This window comes from Pezoporus wallicus, unplaced genomic scaffold (assembly GCF_028554395.1).
Source record: "Pezoporus wallicus isolate ANWC-B61680 ecotype Strahan unplaced genomic scaffold, APGP_CSIRO_Pwel_v1 contig_227, whole genome shotgun sequence".
NCBI lineage: Eukaryota > Metazoa > Chordata > Aves > Psittaciformes > Psittacidae > Pezoporus > Pezoporus wallicus.
This window is the reverse complement of record NW_026635704.1, coordinates 3,140,578-3,165,067: the sequence shown is the minus strand read 5'-3', so window position 1 is coordinate 3,165,067 and position 24,490 is coordinate 3,140,578. Positions and strand designations below refer to the sequence as shown.

General features: G+C 43.2%; 2 protein-coding genes across 14 annotated transcripts in view; one reads left to right on the top strand and one right to left on the bottom strand.

Moving 5' to 3' along the window:
* Positions 1-439: 439 nt before the first annotated feature.
* On the top strand, positions 440-24,456 carry PRELID3A (PRELI domain containing 3A). 8 transcript variants are annotated; one of them, XR_008970678.1, is made up of 8 exons: positions 440-553; positions 3,105-3,273; positions 3,673-3,762; positions 4,552-4,622; positions 4,718-4,820; positions 10,736-11,128; positions 12,478-12,683; positions 23,571-24,456. XR_008970678.1 is itself a non-coding variant. In XM_057397440.1 (7 exons), the coding sequence occupies exons 1-6, from the start codon at positions 522-524 to the stop codon at positions 7,190-7,192; spliced, it is 519 nt and encodes a 172-aa protein (XP_057253423.1). In that variant the 5' UTR covers positions 440-521; the 3' UTR covers positions 7,193-7,225; positions 10,736-10,873. The 8 variants fall into 8 exon arrangements, 3 of the variants coding, with proteins under 3 accessions (XP_057253423.1, XP_057253424.1, XP_057253420.1); XR_008970677.1 differs by lacking the exon at positions 23,571-24,456 and adding an exon at positions 21,351-21,435; XR_008970676.1 differs by lacking the exon at positions 23,571-24,456 and adding an exon at positions 15,997-16,485.
* Positions 21,321-24,490, bottom strand: part of SPIRE1 (spire type actin nucleation factor 1) — a 125,775-nt gene continuing 122,605 nt past the window's right edge. For all 6 annotated transcript variants that reach the window (XM_057397431.1, XM_057397434.1, XM_057397432.1 and 3 more), the window contains 4 exons: positions 23,562-23,632; positions 22,828-22,855; positions 22,604-22,740; positions 21,321-21,815 (listed from right to left, as the gene is read on the bottom strand). In XM_057397431.1, coding sequence (XP_057253414.1) covers positions 21,563-21,815; positions 22,604-22,740; positions 22,828-22,855; positions 23,562-23,632 — 489 coding nt within the window. In that variant the 3' untranslated portion in view covers positions 21,321-21,562. The remainder of the gene's footprint in view (positions 21,816-22,603; positions 22,741-22,827; positions 22,856-23,561; positions 23,633-24,490) is intronic.

The window sequence follows — 24,490 nt, the reverse complement described above, 5'->3', positions numbered from 1 at the left end:
TGTCACTGGTGTCCATACACATACTGAACTGTTATCACCTGCAGTGATATCCGTTATCCTGTGGTAATGTTCAACAAAGCCTGGCGGAAAGAAGACAACTTGTCTCCTGAGGGATTGTTTTCCCTGTATCACACATTTTACGTGGAGGTGCCCACTGTAAAGTCACTTCGTGCAAAGGCCTTTGGGTGAATTAAGGCGTTTAGCGTCACTATTTCACTCCTCAGCACAGCAACACACACTTCATCTCACTGCCTGCTACCCCCGCACGGCCGCCTCACAGCCTGCGCGCCAACCTCTGCGGCCGTGGCGGCGGCAGTGGGCGGGGCAAGGCGAGGCGGTGACGGAATCGCGTGACGCACGAGCCGGCTGGGCACGCCCAGCGCCTGCCCCGCGGAGCTCCGCCCCCCGGCTGGTGCTCGCTGGCCGGTAGGCGGGCGCGGGGCTGTCAGGAGCTGCTGAGCGTGGATTGCTGCTTCTGCCGCCCCGCTTCCCTCCGGCCGTGAGGAGAGACTGCGGCGGCCATGAAGATCTGGAGCTCGGAGCATGTGTTCGGGTGAGGGGCCGGGCGGGCGGGGAGGGCTGAGGGGGGGACCGAGGCGCTGTCCGGCGCCTTGCTGGGCTGGGCCGGGCCGGGCAAGCCGGGCCCTGCCCGGGTGAGGGCGGAAATTGGAAGTGCCACGGGTGTGGCTGGAGGAGGGAGGCTGAGAGCGGCAGCTCCTGACCGGTTATACCGGCACGAAGGCTTGACAGGCAACCCGGGTGGGGGAGGACGGGGGACTGGTCTGTGGTGGCGTTAAACCCCTCCGGTGACGGGGTGGGCTCGCGGTGTGTCAGTGCTTCCCCCGCTGCGGGTCCTTCATCACCTTCAGCTTCTTTCTCCTGCGTGGTCGGGCTTCCGTGCGAGAGTTTCTCCCACCGCTTGCGGCTGGAAATGCCATTCCACCTAGCGGTGGTAGTGATGGGGGTGGTCCCACAGCCGAACTGCTTGGGAAAGACGTGGGTAATTAAAGAAAAACATTTTTCGCATCAAAAGAAAACATAAATCCCAAACTACTGACGTACTTGACGATGTGTTCCAAGAGGTGTGGACAGAGGGACAGTGTATCTTACCTTAGCTGTCAGATACTCTCAGAGAAATGCCTAGCAGACACACATTAAGTGATAATTGAGTAAGTTTTCTTACTGTCAGTCTTTTTCCACATCGAAGACACTTTGAACCCGGTTCTGGCCATCCAGTTCCACTTTTGTGTAACAAGGGAGCAGTAAGCAAAAGGTTACTGTTACACATCAACAGGTATGTCACAAGATTTACCAGGGAGCTGACATGAGGAAGCAGCAGTTCCAGTGCAGCTTTTTAAATGCCACCAATAACTCATCTGCTACAGGTCTCTTAAAACTCAAATCCTGAAGAGCATCAGAGGTGATAGTTCTTAAAGTATGTGCCGTTTTAAACTTCCTTAATTACATTAGCACAGCTGAATTTTCAAGGCTAGGCTGCATGGGGCTTTGTGCAACCTGGTCTAGTGAGAGGCATCCCTGCCCATGACAGAGGGGATGGAACTGGATGATCCTTAAGGTCCCTTCTAACCCAAGCTATTCTATGATTCTATGAATTCAAACTGTAGCTTCTAATATGAAATGGCAAGCAGAGGCTTGTAAAGGCTGCTTGCATGTGGCGTAAGTTCTGGGTTTGAGATGAATATCTGACGCCTGTGAAACAAACCTGATTTTTATTTGGTATTATCTCATCAAGATCTGTACTGGAGCACCTCTATCTTACAGTGTCATGTGTCCGGGATTAGATAGTTCAGGGGTTAATAAAATATTGTTGTGCCTTGTCAGATCTCTGATTCTTTAGATCCCTCAAGGACACTTAGCAGAAATTTATCATTTTCTGTTTGTGACTCTTATGTTGATTGTGACGTACAGTCACTGAAGATAACAGGGAATGGTCCTCCAGCTCTTCCTCTGATGTAGGAACTATGGGCTCTGTTTTTCTGCTTCTACCAATAAAGCCAAAAGACCTTTTCTCACTGTTGTTGGGACTTATTTTCCCAAGCTTCTGTTTGTTCTGGCAGTGGTGTACAGTTGATGCCCTTCTGTACCAATCTATTTGAAGACTAAAAGTAGTGTTCTTAAAAATCAAATCCATTTAGGGCCCTAAGTGCAAATCTTACATACAAGTTGGCACCCCTAAGCCTTCTTAACTTAGATACCAGTAGTTAATTTTTTAAAAGTACTTCTAAAGGTTACAAACCTTTTGTTCCTGATCTATAAGTTATTCTGAATGTAGAAATCATTGCTTCAGGCAGAATTTCTGTAGTGGATCAAGGCCGTAATTTCTCTGTCCTCTGTTTCAGAAGGTACATAAAGTCCCACAACAAGAGCCGTGTGGGCAGCCTGGCCTCCAGGAGTGGGGCTGCTCTGATCCCAGGAGCCTGAAACTATCAAAACTTATTTCATAAACGCAGTTCTGTGTTGAGAGCTAACAAGCTGCTGGAAGCGGTAGTAGAAGTGCACACTTAAGGCAGTGAGCTGATACAGTTTCTGAAAATCTGATTTTGGGGGGTTTTATTTATTTTGAACTTCTTGATTAATTTTTTTTTTTAGTTGAATTAAATTTTGCTTTGCGTTTTTGCTACAGGAAGAAACAGAAGCTAATGATTTCTTCTTGAATTTTTTTGGTGTAAGCAAGGCTATACTTAAATGTTAGGTCAGGTGGTTTTTCTGGTTAAGCTCTCAAATGCATTGAGATTGAGCCATCTCTGTGGACAGCTACCCTGTCATTGTGGGGCTTTTGCACAACTAATTGGAATGTTACGTGTAGTAATTTGTGACTGTTGCTCCTTGCTGTCATTTCTGTTAGTCTTGGGTTAACAATTCCTTTCTTCATTCTGGAGAAAGGAGTATTATTTTTTTTTCTGTTTGTGTGTCAATACTTTCTTATTCCTTTCCCAAGCACTGCTGTATTCTGAAGGGACTTCTGGGAGCTAGGGAGTTGTACAACATGTGCCATACTACACAACCCAGATCCCTGGTTTATTATTGTCTAAATAATTGCAACTGAATGGAAAATGGTTACAAATCCTGTCTCCTTTTTACAGGCACCCCTGGGATACAGTGATCAAAGCTGCTATGAGAAAATACCCCAACCCAATGAATCCGTGTGTGGTAGGAGTGGATGTCCTTGACAGAACCCTTGATAACCAGGGGAGGTTGCATAGCCATCGTCTCCTCAGCACAGAGTGGGGATTGCCGAGTATTGTAAAAGCGGTACGCTTTGACAGTCATAATGGTTTAGTAAGGCTGTGATGCATTTTTATGTGGTCACCAGAACTGGAGCTGAATTCAAAGTAAAAGCTTAATTTGTAGGCAGTACAATCAGTATCACATAAGCTGTAATTAGTGTACCTAGTGGCGAGAATATGTTGTAGGCTTTATATGTCTATCCAGTCTGTATATCTATACATGCCTTCCAGACTGGTCTGTGTCATGCTATATGGCTGATGCCATCTGCAACGATGTAGTCTTGCCAGTGATCCCACTGTTGTGGTATCCATTGATTACTTCTATTTATTTAGGGCCACTAGAAACTTGACATTTTTGTGTTTCAGAGGCTTTTTTGTTTTGTTTTTAGTACTTAACTTTATTTTTTTATTTCTTCCTTTTCAGATTTTAGGAACAAGTAGAACTCTGACTTACATTGAGGAACATTCTGTGGTAGATCCAGTGGAAAAAAAGATGGAGCTTTGCTCAACTAATGTGAGTGGTAGCTTAAGAAGTTACTGGTAATTAGATCTGGAGATTAGATGTTTTGCTCTTAACATTTAGGAATGTGTTTGCATCTTTTATCAGGAGGTGGCAATTTCCACATCTTAGTTGGCATATTAGCTGGTTCTTTTTTATTCCTCCTTCTTCTTTCCACAAATAGGAAACTTTAAATACTTTGGGATCTAACATTTGTGGTTCTTTTTTAATTAAAGGCTATTTCTCAGAATTCCTATGAAGTAGTTTGACTTTAGATGAATAATTTGTTCTACATTATGCTGCCATTTACAACAGAAGTGATAACTTGAAATGCCTTTTTTCTCAAGATGTAAATGAAGTATAATGCTGTATCCTGGGAACTTGTTACTATCAGATTTAAAGTAGAGTTGTCTGTAGAAGAACATTGTCTCTGTACAAGATGCATTGTCTTTCTGGAGTATTAGTTTTCTGTACCGTCCAAATAGTGTTACGGTGGTCTTGGTCTTGAAGAGCCTCTCTGGGTCACATGCCATAAATCAGATAAGACTCAACATTCAGAGAAGACAAATGGAAAGCTGCTTGTGCTTCGTACTGTGAATAGGCAGTTAGACTGATATAATTAGATCTAGAACAGGAGAAGACCCATCACCCTTTATAGGTCTTTTTGTTGACTGTGTTCTGGATTTTATATTCAATTCACACTGCTCTGTCTCTGACATTGGGTGAGCTATTGTTGAGTTGTGTTGTTGATAACAGAAAAACGAAAGGGAAGTGAGGATTTAAGCTTTATTTTTTCTTTTTAAGATTACTCTCACAAACTTAGTGTCTGTTGATGAGAGACTGGTTTACAGGCCGCATCCTGAGAACCCTGAAAAGTAAGTAAGGATATTTTTGTGCTTTTTTGTACATAGGAGACATTTATGCTGGTCCAGTTCACTTTAGGTGTTAACTTTTCTTTATTCTTTTACAGAACTGTGCTAACTCAAGAAGCAATTATTACTGTTAAAGGCATTAGCTTGAGCAGTTATCTGGAAAGCTTAATGGCAAACACAATATCTTCCAATGCCAGAAAGGTACATCTTTATTCTGTTTTCTCTCTCTCTCTTCCCACTCCTACCTTTTTTTTTTTTAAATAGTAATGTCAATCACATGTCCTGAATACTACATTTAATTTTGCTGAACTCTGTGCACAGTTTCAACTCAGCAACTAGAATGTAATTTCCCAAAGTATGAAAAGGTTTCACTACGAAATCTTTGTTTTTTAACTAGAAATTCACAGCAGAACAAACTTCTGTGTTCATGCTACATAATATACATATAGCATATACACACTGCTAGTTGGTATTGTTTTGTTGGGTTTTTGGTATTTTTTTCTTCCAAAGCACCTTTTTAAACACTAACTTCCTGTTTCCAGGAGTTAGTCCTAGTAGTGAACATAATTTTTCTCGTGAGACCTCACTTGGAGTATTGTGTACAGTTCTGGTGTCCTCAATGTAAAAAGGACATAGAACTGTTGGAACAAGTCCAGAGGAGGACCACGAGGATGATCAGGGGACTGGAGCACCTCCTCTATGAAGATAGGCTGAGAAAGTTGGGACTGTTGAGCCTGGAGAAGAGAAGGCTGCGTGGAGACCTCATAGTAGCCTTCCAGTATCTGAAGGGGGGCTATAGGGATGCTGGGGAGTGACTCTTCATTAGAGACTGTACCCCTAGGACAAGGGGTAACCGGTTAAAACTTAAACAGGGAAAGTTTAGATTGGATATAAGGAAGAAATTCTTTACTGTGAGGGTGGTGAGGCACTGGAATGGGTTGCTCAGGGAGGTTGTGAATGCTGCATCCCTGGCAGTGTTCAAGGCTGGGTTGGGCAGAGTCTTGGGTGACATGGTTTAGTGTGAGGTGTCCCTGCCCATGGCAGGGGGGTTGGAACTAGATAATCTTAAGGTCCCTTCCAACCCTAACTATTCTATGATTCTATAACTTTCTTTTCAGCCTTTATAATCTGGATTTAACAGTTAATGCTAGCATATTATCTATGCTGCTTTGCCACTTATTCCAGTTACTGTACATTACTGAGCTGTCTCCTTGCCTTTGCTGAAAGTAATATAGTATAAGCAGAGGCACATTCTTTGAAGAGGTGAAACTATGCTTCCTTTTGTAGATAATACTACACCAACTCCTCTGTCTTGCAGTTGCTTTTTCTACTTGGCTTGCAGCCATGGAGCTGCATTTCAGCACAGGCAGAGCTATGGGACTGCTTATTCTTGGGAATTTCATCCTGTACTGCTTTGGGGGAAGGTGGGAAAGAAATGGAGTTGCTAGAGAAGCAGAGGCATCACTGCTTAACAGCAGGACAAATGTGCATGAAATCTGAGTTAGTACTCTGCATTGCTGGGGAGGCTCAGCATAGTAGGAATCTGGCCCAGGTAACTCTTACTATGTCAGGGAGCCTGTGCTTTGGCCAGCCCTTTGTCCTTGTGAGAGATGTTGCTTGGCCAAGGCAGTGTAAGTCAACTTGATAGAAGGCATTGACCAACTAGATCATAGAGGAGAGAGATTCCTTTTCCTCCTTCCTGTGTGCTTCTCCAAAAATGAAAGGAAAACAGGTTAAAATCGGGAGATGGGGAAGGAGTAATTTCTAGACACAAGAAGAGTAACTTTAACTAGCTGAATGTTCTCTGTGTTTGAAAGTCAGAAATGGAATGTATTTCAGATAAATTACAGTTCTTCTCTGATCCAGTTTCCATTTAAAAGTCTGTGAAGGTCATATATTCTTGAAAAAGAAGTCCAAACCCTGGCTCATAACCTGACTTCAGGCTGACTTGGAGGTAGCAAAGCACTAGCTAGTTGGAATGGCCAGATCAACTAGGCACACTTTAAAGTGCTGTCTGAATTCTTCTTGTGGCATCTGTCACATTTGCATGTCTCTACTGAACTCAGAGAAACAGTGTGAATATTGCTTGGTACCTGTTCAGGTGTTGCCTGTGTCAGAGCTTGATTTGTTTTAAAGATTGTTCTTCAAGGAACACACTGGCTTACAAGCTTCTTGCAAATCAAAAAAACCCTTGTCCTGTGTGATTCACTAAAAAGTCTCTTTAGAGATTTGAACTTGACAGGAATTTATACTTGCTCCCACCAGCCCTTTCCTTGCTTGCCAGAAACCTACTGTGCTATTACTAGCTCTTCTTGCATATAGTGCTATGCCTCTGTGCTCTTAGCACCCCACTTAAACTTCATAAACGTTGCTGATAAATGTTTTATTGTTCTGAAGAAATAGGAAGTTTGTGTTGAGATTTTGCTCTGAGCTAGAAGTGGCAGATGATGCATTATTATTTTTACTGATGATGGAAAATCATTTGCCATACGTTGTAAATCTTTTTTGTGTTACTCCAGGGGTGGGATGCTATTGAGTGGATAATTCAAAATTCTGAAAGCGCTCTAAGCTAGCAGTGCTCCACATCTCCAGTTTACTAACTAGTGGTAATGCCGGCATTCTTCTTGGTACAGCATTTCAGCTTTCTAGCAAATATGTGCATGGATTGTTGTCATGTGAATTTCGTAAATTAACCTGCATGTATGCTCTATACATTGCATACAGGAATGGCAAAAATGTTCATTACACTGCAGCTGCAGAGAGTGGGAGTAGGTCAGATCTAGGCTGGATCCTGTGCCACTGGACAGCCAGCTTGTTGCAGGCCTGTCTTGTGCCACACTGTACTGCTTTCCAATGAAAGTGGAATGATGACTGCAGATACAGGCATGTGTTTGATCTGGTCCTAGTTTCTGTGATTTCAGTGTGTCAAACTGACACCTGAAGAAAATAATAAATTGGTTAGTGACTGGAATTGGCATTACAAAAATAAAACAGAATTGTATTCTTCGGATAGAAAATTTATTTATTGAAACAGATTGCCTAACAGGGGTGATCTTTTGCAGAGTGAAATCGTATTTGCTTTTCTTATGCCTAAGGAATATTGTTGCCCTTCTGTGAACTTCTGTGGAAGCCTGTAAGAAGCTTGAAGCTGCCAGAATGCCAGGCTGTTCATGTTTTCCATTGCTCTTGTAGTTACATTCATTTTGGTAGTGATGTGTCCCTCAAGCGATGTGACTATGAAAAAATGTGACTTCAAGGTTGAGAGAACTGAGTGTACTTGCCTCTGTGCAGACTGTTTTCCTTCCACTAGTCAGTGTAGCCTGTCTCTGTCATTCCTGTGTCGGCTTATGCTTGAACTAGTAAGATTCCTTAAAAAAAAAAAATTATGCTGCTTCCCCTAGTTAAGAACATGGGGTTTTCTACACTGCTTACTTTGAGATCAGTGTATGCCCTCAGTGTTTGCTTTTACGTTCTCATTCCACTAAGCTTTTATGGCTGTTTATCTGGAAAACATCAACTCTAAAGGCTTAGCATTTATCAGTCACTTAAGCTCCACCAACAGATTTTCATATGCAGCCTTTGGTCTGCCAAACACATCATACTGCAAACATATGCAATAAAGACTAATATAATATGCATGCTTTGTTATGAATGTGCTCGCTTGATTGCCTACTACAGAATTTGTTGTGCAGCGTGAAACTTTATAGACCAATCCTCTGTCAGATTTTTTTCTAGTAACTGGTCAGTCCTACAGTACTTGGAGCCTTTGCATCTGGTTGAGATTTGTAACTTAATTGCCTGTGCGGAATATTGCTGCAGTCTTCCTTGCCAATATCACAAGTTTAGCTGCAAGCTATAGTATATCATGTATGCAGGTCTAAAGAGATGTGCAGACCTGGGTAGTCTCAAAAACTGAAGTAAATATCTTGATGCTTCACTTGAATGTCGTGGATTTTTTAGATTCATTTTATCGTATCAACAAATATATCAACTAAACCACTATGGTTTAATTAGTTTTTTTCTGCTGAGCATTTTCTACATCAGAGGTGTTTGACTTTCTGACAGGTCTTCTACATGCAATTAGACATATACATCTAAGCTGTTGCTGGCTTACTCAGTTTTCTGTGCCTGTCACCGAAGACAGGATGTTTTAACCTGACTTTTAAATATCTAAATGCATCCTTACTGAAAGATGATTCCCACTCTCTCCCCCCACTTTGTTCCTTACCGAGCACTTCACTCAGCTAATTCGTGGCTACTCCTGCCTGGGTGCTCTTATGCATGCTTTGCTGGTGTCTCCAGGTCTTGCACAGGATGGTGGAAGTTACCACCTGCTGAAGCATGGTCGATCTCATGCTCAAATGGAAGGATCTCAGAAGTGAAATCATACTCTTCTAATGACTTTTTCTAGCAACCCAAGTCTAATGACTTTTTTTCTAGCTTAAACTGTACAATTTAAATCACACTTTGTTGAATATTCTTAGTATTCTTAAAAACATATTTTAAACTAAGTTAAACATACTAGTTCTTGACGTAATTCTGGGTAGAGCTGAATGCCCCTTTCTGAGCTCTGGCCGAGAGCTGAATGTTGTGATATGTAGATGACTTTTCTGAGATCTGCCTGCCAGTGCAGATATCATAGCAATTAGTGTTGCTCAGCAAGTTGCTGTGATATGAAAAACATACAGAGAAACAGAGTCTTTATTTCTTTTAATAGACTACACTTTGCAGCCTGGAACTGGGCTTTTTTATATTATTCCAGAGTAATGTTTCTAGACACAAAAAAATTCTTCAAAAGTATGTGTGGGTTTTGGTTTGACTTGTTTGTTTGAGGTTTTCAAAGCTCTTTATGCAGATTCTTGCTTAGAAGTTCAAAATGAGCAATGGCAGGTTCTGGACACTTTATGAGGTTTTTTGTTCACTTTATTGCCTCTAACGCATGCAACAAAAATAGTCTATCATAGTTCAGAACAAAACTCTGTGTGCCAGGCGGGGTGTTCCTCTCCTTTCCCTCAATCTCTGCAGAGGACCTGAACACTGACACTGGCTCTCCTGAAGGCTTAGGACTTTGGGAGCTCAGACCCTTTATCTCCAGAACTGCTCTAGACTTGGCCAAAGCCTTGTGGCTCCCAATTACTGCTCCCCACAGTTTGTACTTCTTACTCTTGGTAGGGTAATAGAGGTGAATGTCTCTTGGCTTCTCTTTAAGAGAAAGAAGGTCAGGCATTTTCCTGCTCTGATGCCATCTGCTTGTTTTGGCAAAGGCTGTTATTCTGCGACGGTGGAGCTCTGAAATCTTACACTTTTATTTAGTTAAAGTGCTTCTCTTTATATTCTTGCCTTCATCATGTGTCTGGCTGCATGCTCATCTTGTGGTCATTGGGGTGCAGCTGCTACAGGGTCTTCTTAAGGCAAAAGGTTTTTTACATGCTTATCTTGCTGCGTTCCCCAGCTCTTACTAAAGCATTGGCTGTCAGTGTCCAGCTTTGAAGCACTCTCACTCTGAGAACTGAACAGAGAAAGACCATACCTTGATATGAAACATGCAACTGTAGTCTCCCAGTTAGTCTGTTTTACATGCTGGAAGTTACTGTGCATGTATGTAGACTTCAGTGTGAGTCCATCTCTGAACTCTTGCTAGGTATCAAATCAGTTGTTACTACTTCAAAGAGCACTTGGAAGGCTTTCTTTCTTTGTCCTGGATCTTCTCAAAACCTGCGCATGTAACCTGGTCAATGAATCTGAGAATAGGATCTAGGCTTTGCCATAAATTTGCTGATATTCTGTGGGAGCTGGGAGCAGCAAACAGTAAAAACAGCCTCAACCTTACATAAGGTAACTTAACTGCTGAATTAGGCTTTTTGCTGAGGTGTGCTGCTGGGAGCTCACACACCAATATTGCATTTATTCCTTGCTTATGGCTTAAGCAAATGCCTTTGCAGTGAAATTTCCATCAGAAGATGCTAAGAAATTATCAGTATAATCTGGTATTAAATTATGCAGGGCATGAAATTAATTTGAAAACAAATTCCATGTCTGACAGAGGAAAAACTATAGAAACATGAGCAGTGGTGGTGTATGTGTTCTGATCCTAAATTCCAGTATTTTCCTGGCAGGGTCGGGATGCCCTGGAATGGGTGATCAGCAAACTAAACACAGAATTGGAGGAGCTGAAGTCAACACGTGAGGGGATGAAACCAGCCATGGCAGCAGCATCAACAGAAAAATGAAACCAAAAATTCCAGGGAAGTGACAGAAGAGTCTTATTCTCCAGACTGCTTTGTAGATCTCCCTGCCAAGGCTGATCTGCACAAGTTTTATATATTTATAAGAATTTTGGATAAGCGGAAAAGTAACCTCATCTGTCATCTCCACAGCAGCTCCTGTTGCCTACTGTTGACCTCCTGCAGATGCTCTTTTTATTTAAACCATTTATTTTTAACACTGGAAACAAAACATTTAGCACATTTGAAACTGCCTAAATGTGCCTTTTCTAACAAAATTCAGAAGTATGTTATATTTACATCATCTTGGGTTTTTTGTACTCGAACTTAAAAAGAATGCATGTGTGGTAGTAAGTTTTCCATGTGAACATTCACTCTGTGAAGGGTTGATAGGAACCATAGCACTGAATTTTGTCTGCTTTGTAATCTGATAGTGTCTTAAGACACTTCAAGGGAACTACTTGAGTCAGAACATGATAGAATTAGATACCTTATCGAGAGGATCATCCCAAGAAGCTAAAACTTGTGTGGTACTGACTTTTCTTATCTTGTTTGAAAGTGCTGCCTGAACATGACACAGGGATACTTTACCTCTCAGATGTTTGTATCCAAACAAAGATAAAGTTTCTGTTGATGTTAACAGCCTAAACCAGTTTTTTGGTGGGGAGAAGGGTATAATTTATTTCCATATTTATTAACTTGTCCTAGTTCCTCCCCTCCCTATGAGGAGAGGAGTTGTAATTCCTGGAAGGTGCTGGAAAATACTTCTCATATTTATCTCTAAGGGTACTTGAGGGCTACTTGAACTAATAGACTGTGCTGTTCCACTGATCCTTGCTCTTCACATCCTGTCTTAACTGAAGGAGAGACTGATGCAATAAACAGAAGAGCTGAAATGAGGAATAAGCAGGAAATCTGGGATGGTAAAGTTTCATGAACATGCACTTTTCGTGCCCTGAATGGAGAAAACGGGACTACAAGGAAAATAAATGGACTCTCCTTTTTGAGCACTTTTACTAACTACTGATTACCAGCGTAACTGATTTTTTTCAATGCTTTTCCACATTGGTACAAAATGATTTTAGGATAATTTTAAATACTTCTCATTATCTGGAAAAGTACTCCGGTACCTGTGAAATTGCTTCCTATAAAGCGTGCAGAAATATATAGGTACCAGTCCTAACCTTCTCTGATGTTCACAAGGTTTTCATATTTGGTCCAGATGTAGTATATGTGGTTAGGGCATTTTAACCTATTTTTGGTGTTCACACAAAGTGAGCTAAGTGTTGCAAGGATGTTTACTCATTCAAGTGGCAAGTAGGTGTTTAGGAAGCTGTTAAAGAGAATGAGTAACTTCTAAAAAAACTAGAAGAGCAAAGTGCTGGTCACTGTTTTGATCTGGTAATTCTACAGTGTCTGTAGCTTAAGGGAAGTTTCAGCGTTTGTATTCTGGGTAGTTTGAAAGTGAACATTAATTTGGGTGTAACTGTAGTCTCACTAAATTACATGATCCTAATGAAGAAACTTAATTTAAAAGTACATATGTACATATTAGTTCAAAGCAATTAAATTAGTAGCTAACATTTACACTGCTCTTTTTATATGGACCTAAAGTCTTTCTTATTTTGGAACAGAAACTTAGAGCTTAAAGACTGACAGCAGCTCCTTTCCAGAAGACACACTGGATAGCTTTGGTGCAGGTCAGTTGCTGACTGCTTCCCAGAGGAGTGATGCCACTTCCTGGATAAGGAATGCAGAAGGTGTTCTAGCTCCTGGTGGCATTCAGCTGGGAAGGGGAGTGCAGCTATGGCTGAGCTCTACAAACGAAAGGAAAAGATGAGTAAGTGTCTGTGCATGTGGAAACCTGTACTGCAGCATTTCCATACATGCCTACTGGAGATGATGAAAACATAACTGTCAGGGGGTAGAAAAGTCTTTGGAGAGGTTCATGTACTGCTTTGCTTTGCAAGAAGGATTGTCTAAAGCTGCTTCTTGCATCAGGTTTGAAATAGTTACTTAGTGTTGTCTTAAACCTGATTTGTGTATAGCACCTACCAGCACTAGCTGGTGTTCCAGGAAAGCCACCACAGGCTCCTATGTTCTCTTCAGGGCCAAACTCCTCTGCTGCACCTTGGGTCAATATTAATTATCCATCAGTTTTCTGGATTACATGCTTTGCACTTTGTTTCCTTCTTCCAGAAACAAATCCTTACCTATTTGTGTTGCAACATCTCTGTTCTGTTTCATTCCCCACTGATTTTGGGCTGCTTCCACTCTGCATTTCGTGCTTCTTGTGTCCAGTTTGTCTGCAGCTCACTTGCTATGGATTACTACCTTGCCTGCTTGTGCTCAGTCATTTTCTGCTTTTCTCTAGGCTAAATGGGAGTGGGGAAACTTTGGGTAGGAAAAAGACTGATTTCCTCCAGAAGCCAGTTCCATCACACAGCTGCCTGTCTGCATTGCTGGGCAGTGCTGCTGCTCTCACCTTGTCTTTGGGCCAGGTGACACTGCTGCACCTTCCGTGGCTGCTCATTTTTCCATTGTGTACAAAGGACCAGTGCTCACACTTGGGACCAAGCAGGCTCCAATGTTTAGCAGGTGAATTGCTTTTTAATTTCCTGTTAGCTTTCACGTGCACTTTTACTCTCCTGCTTTCTGCCCATCTAGTTTGGACATGGGGCACCCACCCTTCTTCTTCCTTGACCATGTGACTCTTCTATATGGGATCTGATAGGATCTGTACCTATATGTTCAGCCCTACTGTGCATAACGCTGTTTCTGAAGCACTCCAGTTCTGTCACTGTTACAGTCTGAGTTGACCCTTGGTGAAAAAAAAACCCCTACCTTTGTAATTGCTTCTCTTGGTCCATCCCTAGGGAAACTCCCTATCTTTATTTACTGGAAGTGGCTAAAAAATATTTCTGAAGTCAGTTTTGTGTCATGTGCATTGACAGAGGTGTCTGCCAAAGCCAGAAAGCTGCATGTGAGGGGAAGTGCTAGGCTGCTTGTGGGACTGGGGGAAGGACCAAGGAGAAGGAAGCTCAGCACATGTAGGCATGCTCATTAACAGGTGGCAAGTGCCATTTTGAGTAAGAATTCTGCACTTGGCGGGGTGAAAACAGGATTAAAGATTTGTGTGTTGGGGAGGGAGGATGTTTGCTGCTGTTGTTCAAGGCACTGAGGTTTGCAGTTCAGTGTTTCTCAGCCATTAGGTTGCAATTCAAGAGAAAGGGAGTGGGGGTTTGGGTGTAAGGAGGTGGTTTGGTTTGAAGGAGTTAGTGCCAGCATATTGGGTCTGCAGCTTGGTGAGAAGTGGGGCTGCTCACCCTCCCCAGTAACTGCAGCTGTGTTGCACATGCCTGCTGTGGAAGGATGAAGCTGGAGAAGGATGAAGTTGGAAGGATGACTGCAGGGAAATAGTGAGGGAGCATGGCAGCAGTGGTTCCCAGAGCATGGCAAATGGGCCTGTTTGCGATCACTTGGCCCTGAAGGATCTTAAAGCTGTTGAAGATGCCAGGCTTGAGGTAAACTCTGGTTTCTGGTTAATGTCTGGTTTTCATGTTAGTGCAGACAGGCTCATGTTAGCAACAAAAAGCATTAACCTAAAACAGTGTAATCAGATGCTCTTGTGTGTAATGGGTTTTGTGTAGATTATTCATTTTCTTATTTTCCTGACTTGTCCTTGTGCCACTAAGTCCTCCATGCTTCCCCACCCTGCTTGCTTTTTTCGCCCCATCAGGTCAGCAGGCATGATGAGAGGAAAGTCATATTTGTTAGGAAAAGGGGCAATCCTAGCGTAAGTTGTGGTATTCTGTAAAGACGCTTATCACAATGGAAGGCACTGAACTGCAGCACCTAAGGTGTACCAGGAGCTGCTGTATCTGATGATGTAATGAAGGAGCACTGAGATGACCAGTGACATTCTGTGATGTGACACTTTTCATTTACATCCTCAGGTGGAGCAGTGGGTAACACTGTTCCTATTCTTGTATCTTCCTAGATTGTGAGCTGTGAAGGGCAGGACTCTGTGAAGTGTCTGTGTACACTGTGGTGCTATCTTAAATAAATGACATCCTCCACTTAAAAAACCACTTCTGGGTGTAACTGCTGAGATGTGAAATGGGCTGTTGGTTTTCAGAGAAGGCTCAAGAAAATTTACTGGGCTCAGTGTGTGCTGGGTAAGCAGCAGTACCAGGTAAGCAATACCAGGTGCCCAGGAACTCGCTGCAAGCCACACATCCTACTGGTCAAAAGCTCTGCAGGCATCCTGTGTGCCTGAACTGAGTCCAGCAGCTGCTTCATTTTGTGGCTAACAGGAAGAAGTCATCTAAACTGATTTGTAAATCAGACCTGATTTCTCTCATAAGCTCTCTTCTTACCCCACCCACACCACTTGCCACTGGTCAGAGCCATGCAGGTTATGGAGTGGCCTTTTAATCCAGCTCCAGATCTGGGTCATGCTTTTGCTATGGATTTATTCAGTGAAGAGGCATTTTTATGAAGCACAAGTCCTGTCCTCTTCATTTTTCCACAGTGGAGATGACTGAGGCATGATTCTCATTTTACTAGAAGGCACCTGCAAGTAAAACCCTCAGTAAGGGTTCCTCATTTGGGTCCCTGCTGGCACAATACTTCCCCTTCTTCTATTACTTTGTGTCTAACCTTGTTAAATCCTGCAGCAGCAAAGGTCTGGGGCTCTACCTGCCCACACAAATGTGGAATGTGCCCTTACCAGCTGTGCAGTGTAAGAAAGGGTGTTTAGTGTCTCCATGGTTGGCTCAAGAAAGTGTGAGCAATGCAGTATCATTTTAAAGAACTTTTTATTAGTAATGCATAAACAAGAAATTCATTTCAGTACCACATAACATGAAAACAAGCAGAAGACAATTCTGTTGCCTTTCTTTATCAGAGCTGATGCCCCTGGTGTACCTGAAGCTGCACTGACAGGTGCAGTGACAGCACAGAAGCAGAAAGTCAAAGGGGAAGGGTTTGTGCTTTGGTCCCTATTAGTGTCCAAAAAGTGCATCTCCTGTTTGGGATTTTCTTTTTTCCCCTTTACTAAAGGAGGGGCCTGGGTAGAGAGAACCAGCTGTAAGAGAAATAATACAGTTCAAATGCCCTCCTTGTTCTTTGTTTTGCTTTCTGATTCACAGGGAGTGTAACCACCACCACCCTCCACAGCTGGATGCCTATTTTAAATGCCTAGACCAAAGTTGGGCCTTGGCCTCTACCTGTCCTGTAAGAGGGGCCATGAGCATGCAGCCTCTCTGTTGGCACCTGCTTCCTCCCAGCCTTGGAAGCCAGTCCCCTGCAGAAATTGCACCAGTTCATGCCTATGTCCTTCAATTCAACAGCCCCCTAAAATCCAATCTGACAAGCCCATTCTGCATTGTTTGGCATGCAGCCTCTCCTTGCATTACTGGGTCTTTTCCACCTATGAACAAGCCTGGCACCTAAAAAGACTGTCTATCTGCTTTAAAATGTGTTTTTGATTCTATCAGCCTGAAAAAAGGTATGTTCCAAATGGCTTTCTCTAGACTTGTTCTGCTTTGCAGACTGCAGCAGTTTGTGTTGTCTTTTCAGGCCGCAGAGCCCTGGCTGCCTGCATCAGCTCAGCTCAGCCTGGCACTGCCAATGAAGAACAACCTCACCAAGAACAAACTGAAGTCACTGAATTGCAGCCGAGTGCAAATACACAAAGCCATCACCACATACAATTTGCTGTGTCTATTTTGTAACTATTCAGCTCCATCTCCTGGTGATGCCCTGTGACATGGGTTGAGTGCAGACTACTGTAGTAAAATTCATCTATCTCTTCAGCAGCGGCTCTCAAAACGCTTTAAACGGTTGTACCCACATTGTCACCCATTTTCGAAGATGGGGACCTGGGGCACAGAAAATCTCACTGCTTGTGCCAGCTCTGGGCTGCTGGAGCTCGTGGTGCCACTTGATGCCCACTCTTTGCACACAGGAGCTGGCACCAGCTCTCCCAGCAGGAGTGCACTGGGGTGCTGGGCTCCGTGGAGCTGCCATGAGGACAGTGCTCATGAACTTACACGTGTGTGTCACGAAATGGGTTGTATTTTGTTCAAGGCCAGGCTGGACAGAGGCTTGGGCAACATGGTCTAAGGTGAGGCATTCCTGCCCATGGCAGGGGGGTTGGAACTGGATCATCTTAAGGTCCTTTCCAACCCTAACTATTCTATGACCCTATGATATCAGCCTGAGCTAACACCCCTCTCTCATGCTCTCCTACCAGGAACTTCTGGTGAAGAGCAGGTACCCCACAAAATCTGAAACACAGGAGTAAAAATCAGACAGAAACAACCAAACAGATCTTTATAGCTGGAGTCGATAAACATTCTCAGATTGGCCTTAAGATACATACATACAAAAGAAGAAATAAACCAGAGCAGCTCCAGGTTGTCAACATGGAAACACTGTAAGATTCTACAGTAACATTAACATAATCCATACGCCGTAGCACCGGAGCGTGTGGTCGCAGCACCGTTCCCCCATGCCTGTGTGCTGTCATTGTATCACCGGCGAGACTGAGCTCATAAGAAAGACATTCCTAAAAGATGTACAGAGCTGCTGGGTGAGGTAAAGTGTGAAGGTAGCCAGCAGGAGTCTAGAAGTGGAGCTTCTACATTAGTTTTAACCTATAGAGCATGCAGCCAGTAGCTAACTGTGGAAGTTGATGCTGAACTTGCCTTGGGGAAACAGGAGAGCTTGAAAGAGAACAACGTAATAGTTGTGCTAAAAATGTTCTCTCCACTTCTGGTTTAAGAACTCAGAACAATCAAAAACTTCTCCAAAAGACTGCGGCATTTGTCTCCCAGAGATGAGGGATGGAGAACTCCTGAAGCCTGTGCTGCATGCAGGATGAGCCTCAGCTACACACCGTCAGTGCTGGAAGCAGCAATACACTGGTAACGGAGGGAGGAGGCTGGGAGCGATGTGTGGGCGCTAATGGCATCACTGGAGTTACACAAGCGGTTTTATTGCTATTCTAAGAGTGCTTTGACGTTTCCCTCCCTCCGTGCAGCCCAGCCAGTGCTCTGCTGTTATTCGATCATTCTCATTAACAATTCTTTGCCAAAAGCCCTATCCAACTGATCTTACAGAACTATAAAAGCATGAAAAAGGAAAGAGGCAGAACCTTTAAATCAGCTTCCACATCAGTAATTAACACAGACAAGGGCTATAATGGAAAGGCTTTTTATTTTTGCCGGGTAACACCCCTTCTGTATAAAGGAAGTAATGGGGAAAGGGATAAAACCAAGAAACCTGCCCAGCACCACTGTCACCATGAACGTTTGGAAGCTGGGTGTGAGAGCTGCAGCACAGCCCTGCTCACTTCCTCCATCACCAGCGAGCAGCAGAGCTGGTTCTTAATTCTCCACCACCAGGTTCACACACAGAACAAGACCGATGCTGCCAGTGGCATTTTTAACTCCTTGGGCCTCCTATGGGATATTCAAACAGACCCTGGGTGTATTGATAAAGCTAAAACAAAATAGAAGTTTTTAAAATTCATGGCAGGGAGCTTTCTGTGCTGGTCCTGCATTCTTGTCAGCAGTAATTCCAGCTAAAATGCCTATGGAGTGCAAACTGTATTAGGGGGCTGAATGCTTTAACTCTAACAAAGATAACAGCCAATACACATAAATAAGACTCATTTCCTTTTTAAAACATCATGGGAAAGTCAATTCCCACCGCGTGATTGATGGAGACTTCCTAAGTATTAAATATATTACACATATTTACAAGCTTCTGATTTCATCCTCTTGACGCTGATGTGAAGTTCAGAGCGTAACTAGGACGTGCTGGGCAGCACTGCAGGCTGCGCAGGCGAATGGCTGCAGTGGATTTGGGATGCGAGCGCAAGCATCGAGATGGAAAGCTAAAAATAGCCAGTTCTGCAGGGAGCCCGGCAGCCAGCAGAGCCCAGCTCCTTCAGCTGCACCCGACCAACCAGCCTGCTGCTGGCTCTTCTGCAGGATGAAATGCCAGGATAATGTGGAGCAACTGTGCTGGGGAGGAAGGGATGGGAGGGAAGGGGAAAGGCAGCCCTCCGTACCATGTTTTTGGGAGCCTGCCATGGCATGTGCCAGCAGCCCAAAGGGTTCCTAGGGAAAAAGGAAGGTTATCCAGGCCCTGCCCTGCGGCAGCTCTGTGTGGGGAACACGGAGCAGTTCGTACAACAACTGTGTTGTTGTCCAGTGTTTGCGCCCTGCCCAGCACAGCAGAGCCCAGGCTGAGCCAAGGCAGACAGAGGCTGGATCCCCAGGCTCCGCTGCTTCCCCAGAGCTGCCCCGCACACTGCCAGGGTGGACGGTGGCACAGGGATGCTGTGAGGGACTCTGCACACTCAGGATTTACTTAGTCCTGCCTGCTCTGCAATAGCCTAAATCTCTCTCAAAGGGGAAAATAAACATGCTGGATACTCTGCACCTGAGAGGCTTGAGGATTCCACAGAACAGGACTACGAGCAGAGGACTGAGCAACAGAAACACGTGGCTGGGGCATTTCCGGGGTAAAATGACCAGAACAACGACAGGGGAGATGCAAAGTGAGATTTCCTGCATTTCCTTCAGTCTGGTTTTCCTGATGCACTGTGCAGCAAACACATGGCCAGGTTTTGGCACAGAAACAAGAAAAAGTGCTGATGTGACTGAGATCAGGTGACCCTTCCAGCAGCTGCAGAGCTTTCAAATCAGCCTGTGCTGCTCACCTCCTGCAATCCTACATCCTCAACTCATGCCAGTACTCCAGGTGCTTCAGTGTGCAAGACACTTTTCCAGAGGGGGCCCTGACACCTCACCTTACATGGGACAGCTATGGAGGAGAGTCAGCCTTGAGCCCTGCTTTTCCTGCTTGCAAGGGTTCAGAACCAAACAAACCCATTATTTCAATAAGCCCTGCACAGGCAAAAATTCTCATGTTCCAAGGGGGTGTTTAAAGAAAATTAAGGACAGGCGAGTCCCTGGGAAGGTTTAAGGTGACTTTTGCATGTGCTTTACAAATCAGCTTAGAAGATATGAGCGGCTGCTCCAAAGGCTGCAATGTAACATGCAAATAGACTCTGAAGGAGAAGCCTTGGTGCCCTGGGCAGCAGGGGGTGGCCAGCAGTGGGACTGGAGCCCTGGATTGTACACTGGGTAGAATCAAGCAGCCCTGGTGCCCCACAGGCCCACACTGTTCCTCACCAGGGGGGGGATTTGGAGAGGAGAATCTGTTTTGACTACTACAGCTTTAAAACCATGTTATGGGGAATCCAGTCCCAGCTACTTTGGAGCAATTCTGAGGTATCTCTCATTAATCCGAAGTATAGAAATGTTAATAAATAGATCTGAAACTTTTCTGCTATGTCATTCTATCATACACTGCTATATAGATATTAAATATGCCTCAGGGTATTAAAAAATTATGAAAAAGTTACAGTAGTTGATTTTCAAGTATGAGTAACTTGGCTACGTCAGCTTGCTCTGAAATCCCAAAAAGATCCAGCCCCGAATTATTGCCTAAACTCTGGCTATGCCTGGATTTAAAAACAAAAGTATTCTGAGTATAAAAAAAAAAGTGCAAAAAAGCATGAGATGTCAGTTAACATTGAAACATTGCTGGAGCTTCTGAACAAGCAGCCTAGCACTCTTGTGAGCGAGTCAAAAAGGGAAAAGGAATGAAAAAGGATTAAAGAAAAGATTGCTCCCAATCTGAGACAGCACCGTCCCAAATTTCAGCAGAACACGAGTTTTTACAGCCAAGTTATAAACCCCAGGAAAAATGGGGCTCTCAGTGAATATGCTGTCAGCCATAACTACAGAAGTATTTGTGTGCTCCATTATAATACAAATGTACACCTTACCCACCATTTTGTCTGAGTAACCAACTTCACAGGTAGTCAGTTACAACTAGAAGCCTCCCTTATTTCCCATCCTCCCCATAAACTGTACAACTCTGTCTACTACTAAAATTCACTGCTACTGGTAGTCAGCATCATACATTCAAGATAGAACGTAAACTACTAAAACCTGCTCAGGAGACACTCAGAAGTACACTAAGGCTTAAAAAGTACAGCAGCTCAGGGGAATGGCAACCCCACTGGTGAAGAGCTTTGTCGTGTAGCTTGCCCCAGGACACAGCCGCTGTGGAGTGCTGTGCTGAACACTGATCTCAGAGCAACCAAAACAGTGCAAAGAAAGAGGGGTCTGACCACAGTCACTCACGCTCCGTGTCTGGTGTGCGATACGACCCTTTGTTGTTTCAACTAGGACATGAGCACTACTAGGGCGGTAATGCCAATATGACATACTGTTTGCTACTGTGCTAACACTGACGCTTCGTTACATTTGGTTCTCCATGAAAGGTACGTTTGCAGCTCATCTCCTGGAAAATGATTCAAAGCATGGTTAAAAAAAGACTGAAAGCAAGAAAAGGCTTTCTAGTTTCAACACATAGATACAAAAGAGGCAACGATTTCAAACTATTGTTTTTCTTCCAGTGCGAGCAGCTGACCCATTGTGTACCCTCCCACAGAGATCTAAACAACGCATTCTGTGTCTCTGGGAACCACTGCAGCAGGAAATCCTGTGATCTAATGCAAATTCAAGCCAGTCACGTGAAACGAAGCAACGGAATGATGATCCGGTTTCAGTGACCTTGCTCATAGATGATGACCTCATGAAGACAATAGCAAAGCAAAAGGCACGAGGCTCAGATCTCATTGATAGTCCTTTCAGAGGGGCAGTATTCGGAGGTTCCGGGTGACGCCATGTAGAAGGATTGTGTTTTCCCTTTTAACCTGGCTCGCTTGTTGGCCAGGGATAGGCTGCGCCGGCTTGAATTGATGATTTCTGAAATAAACTTCTTGCAGTCCACACACACCTCCATCGTGCTCCAGTCCTCCATTAACTCTTTGGGAAACTCTTCATGTGACCTGTCCACAGATTTGGACCTTGAGGTCAACCTGAAAGGCAAAAGAGCAGGACCTGTCACATTATTTAGCAGCGTGGCAGGGGAACCCAAGGGACACCTTTAGGAAACAGCACATCAGAATGGTCTTGATTTAAATCTTCCTTTCTTCTGTCCCAAAAATGACACCAGGAGATCAACCAGCCACCAGCTTCTGCCTGCTTTGGCAAGATTGCAGGGTCACTATCTGAGTCCATGTGTAACATTTACCTAGGCAAAACCAACCTCACTAATAACTATAAGTAGAGGATATGCTTGGCTAATTTGCCATAGCATCACACACTAGTGATTTATGCAGAGGGTTTATACAGAAGATGCCTTCAAAAAAGAGCATTTATTTTATATTTAATTTCTGGGATTAGCTTTGGCAACCATCTGTCAAGAAGATATAAAACCAGTAGGTAACTTCATCATATCTAAGTGAAAAAAAATAATAACCCAGAAAAAATTAGAATTAAACAAAACCAGGAAACAGAAGATAACTCTGTGCAAGACATCACTGAATTCCCACTCAGTGATTCTTGCCTGTGAGATTCATCTCAGGAGAGTCTATTTTTCAGCTGTAATGTGAAAAAGGTTTAAGACATACTGTTCTGCTTTTCTCTAAATCAAAGCAATGAGTGGAAGAGACATGGATTTTCAGGCTTCAGAAAAGTTACTACGAGCATTAGAAACATTGATGACTACAAACCAGGTAGAGAGAATCTTAATGCTTGATAACCCAACATGAAACACTTTGGAAGCATTTGCGATAGCCACACGTGAGCTGGGGTCGTTTCTCACCTGGACATGCTCCGCAGCGAATGGTGGTGACTGGTAGAGGGTTTCTCTGGCCTCATAAAGCTCTCTCCTCTTTGTAAGGTTGAAGGTCCCAGTGAGAAGATGGGGAGAGTAGAATATGGCTTGGATGGCAACCGCATCTTTGAGAAAGGCAGAAGAGACATGCAGCATCATTACAAAGATTACAGCCTTTTAGAATGGCCCTAGCCAAAATTTTACTTACTTACTTTTTTGCAACACTGCGAGCATACAGGCCTGTGTAAGAAAGCAAAAGCATGAGTCATTTCATTGGGAAAAATTACATTTAAATCAAGAATAAGGGATAAATGTTTTCAGGAGTTATAATCCTCGATTTTATTTTTAAAGCTTCTCCAATGTGATAACTTCAATCAGAACATGAAGCCAAAAGCAAGGAGAAATGGTAAACAAGAACTACAGCTGAATTTAAAAATAAATCAGAGAAAAGCAAAAGCAAAAGCTGTTCTTCCTCTAAAGAAACCTCCTTTGGTAAGTGAGACAGTAAGTCAGTGAGTCTATAGTTCTCCTCACTTACTGCCTCACTGTTCGTATTTTTCATTTTGCTTGCAGACAACTCCTTTTCCCTTTCCCCCCACCAATACTCCAAATACAGTCCAAAAGGGAAATGGCCTTGGAATGTTTTCCCCTACAACAGAGATTATAGAACTGTTGGTTCAGGAGACTGAGTAAATTCTATCTCACTCTCCCGTAAGCACAGAACCAATGAGTGTTTCTCTCTCTTTTAGCCAAGAGTTTCAGCCTAAGGAATAAATCTGTCACTTAGGAAGGAACTGGTTTTGTATATGTTTTTTTAACATCGACTGTTATAGAAATAAAACCAACCAACAGTATGCAGCAGAAACATTTGAGGGTTTGTAACATATAAATCAGTGGTTTTCCCTCTGAAATGGTACTCATGTATTAACAGATATTAAATATTTACCTCTTGCAGAATTGACAAGTGTAAGACCAAGTAAAGAAAGAAAACCTTCTTGTTCGACAGCAAAAGCAGAGCTGAAAGAAGAACAGAGGAGTCCACAACGTTAGGCAAAGTCCCGCATAGCAATGACTGCATCTATCAGTTGCTATCAACAGGCCCACAGCTGCAGTACTAAACCCAGTTCTGGGTCTGTACTTCTAAGATGATACTGAAAAGAATGGTTCAGAATTGCATCCTTATATATTTAGAAATACTCTTATTTTACCTAAATTAAATACTTGCCAGTTAATTATTAACTTATTTTTACTTATTTTTCACTCACTGATTTTTTTATCATTATTACACAAAAAAGCAACAGGAAAGTCAGAGTAACAGTAGAAAGGAAGGGCTACTGCTACAACTGAACAACACAAGAACAATTGGGCATAAATTCATCCTAACCCTCTTCACCATCTGGGTCAGGTTCTGGGGCACAAAATTTTTGCCTGTGATAACATTTGATCATGTTCTTCCTATCCTACATTCTTTAAAACTAGAGGAGGTGCAGGAACAAGGTGTTACAGCAATGTTAATTTGAGCAGACTGCTTTATAGTGGGATAATAAATCCCATATATACGGTTTGTTCAGAGAAGATAGGGATCAAGCTTAAGAATATTTCTAGGAAGGAAAGGCATTGAACAATGAAAAATTTTGCAGTCAAACAGAAGTTGATAGACTGAGATCCAGAGACTCATGCGAGGCTAGACAAATTTTGTTAGAAATAAAAGTGAACAGTTTAAAGAATCAACTTATTTTGAGGTTTGATGAAAGCTCATTACTAAGGTTTATACATCATGACAGCAGGCATGATGAATCTAATGAATGACATTTGAAGATAGTTGCTCCTCTGTTTTAAAGATATTACAGCTTAAAATTAAACCTGTGCGCTAGA

What these genes read in the sequence shown, in the direction of transcription:
- PRELID3A (XM_057397437.1), top strand. Translation starts at nt 522, where the DNA reads ATGAAGATCTGGAGCTCGGAGCATGTGTTCGG. An exon ending in TGGAGCTTTGCTCAACTAAT is followed by an intron (nt 3,763 to 4,551) that starts GTGAGTGGTAGC and finishes TTTCTTTTTAAG; the next exon opens with ATTACTCTCACAAACTTAGT. An exon ending in CATCCTGAGAACCCTGAAAA is followed by an intron (nt 4,623 to 4,717) that starts GTAAGTAAGGAT and finishes ATTCTTTTACAG; the next exon opens with AACTGTGCTAACTCAAGAAG.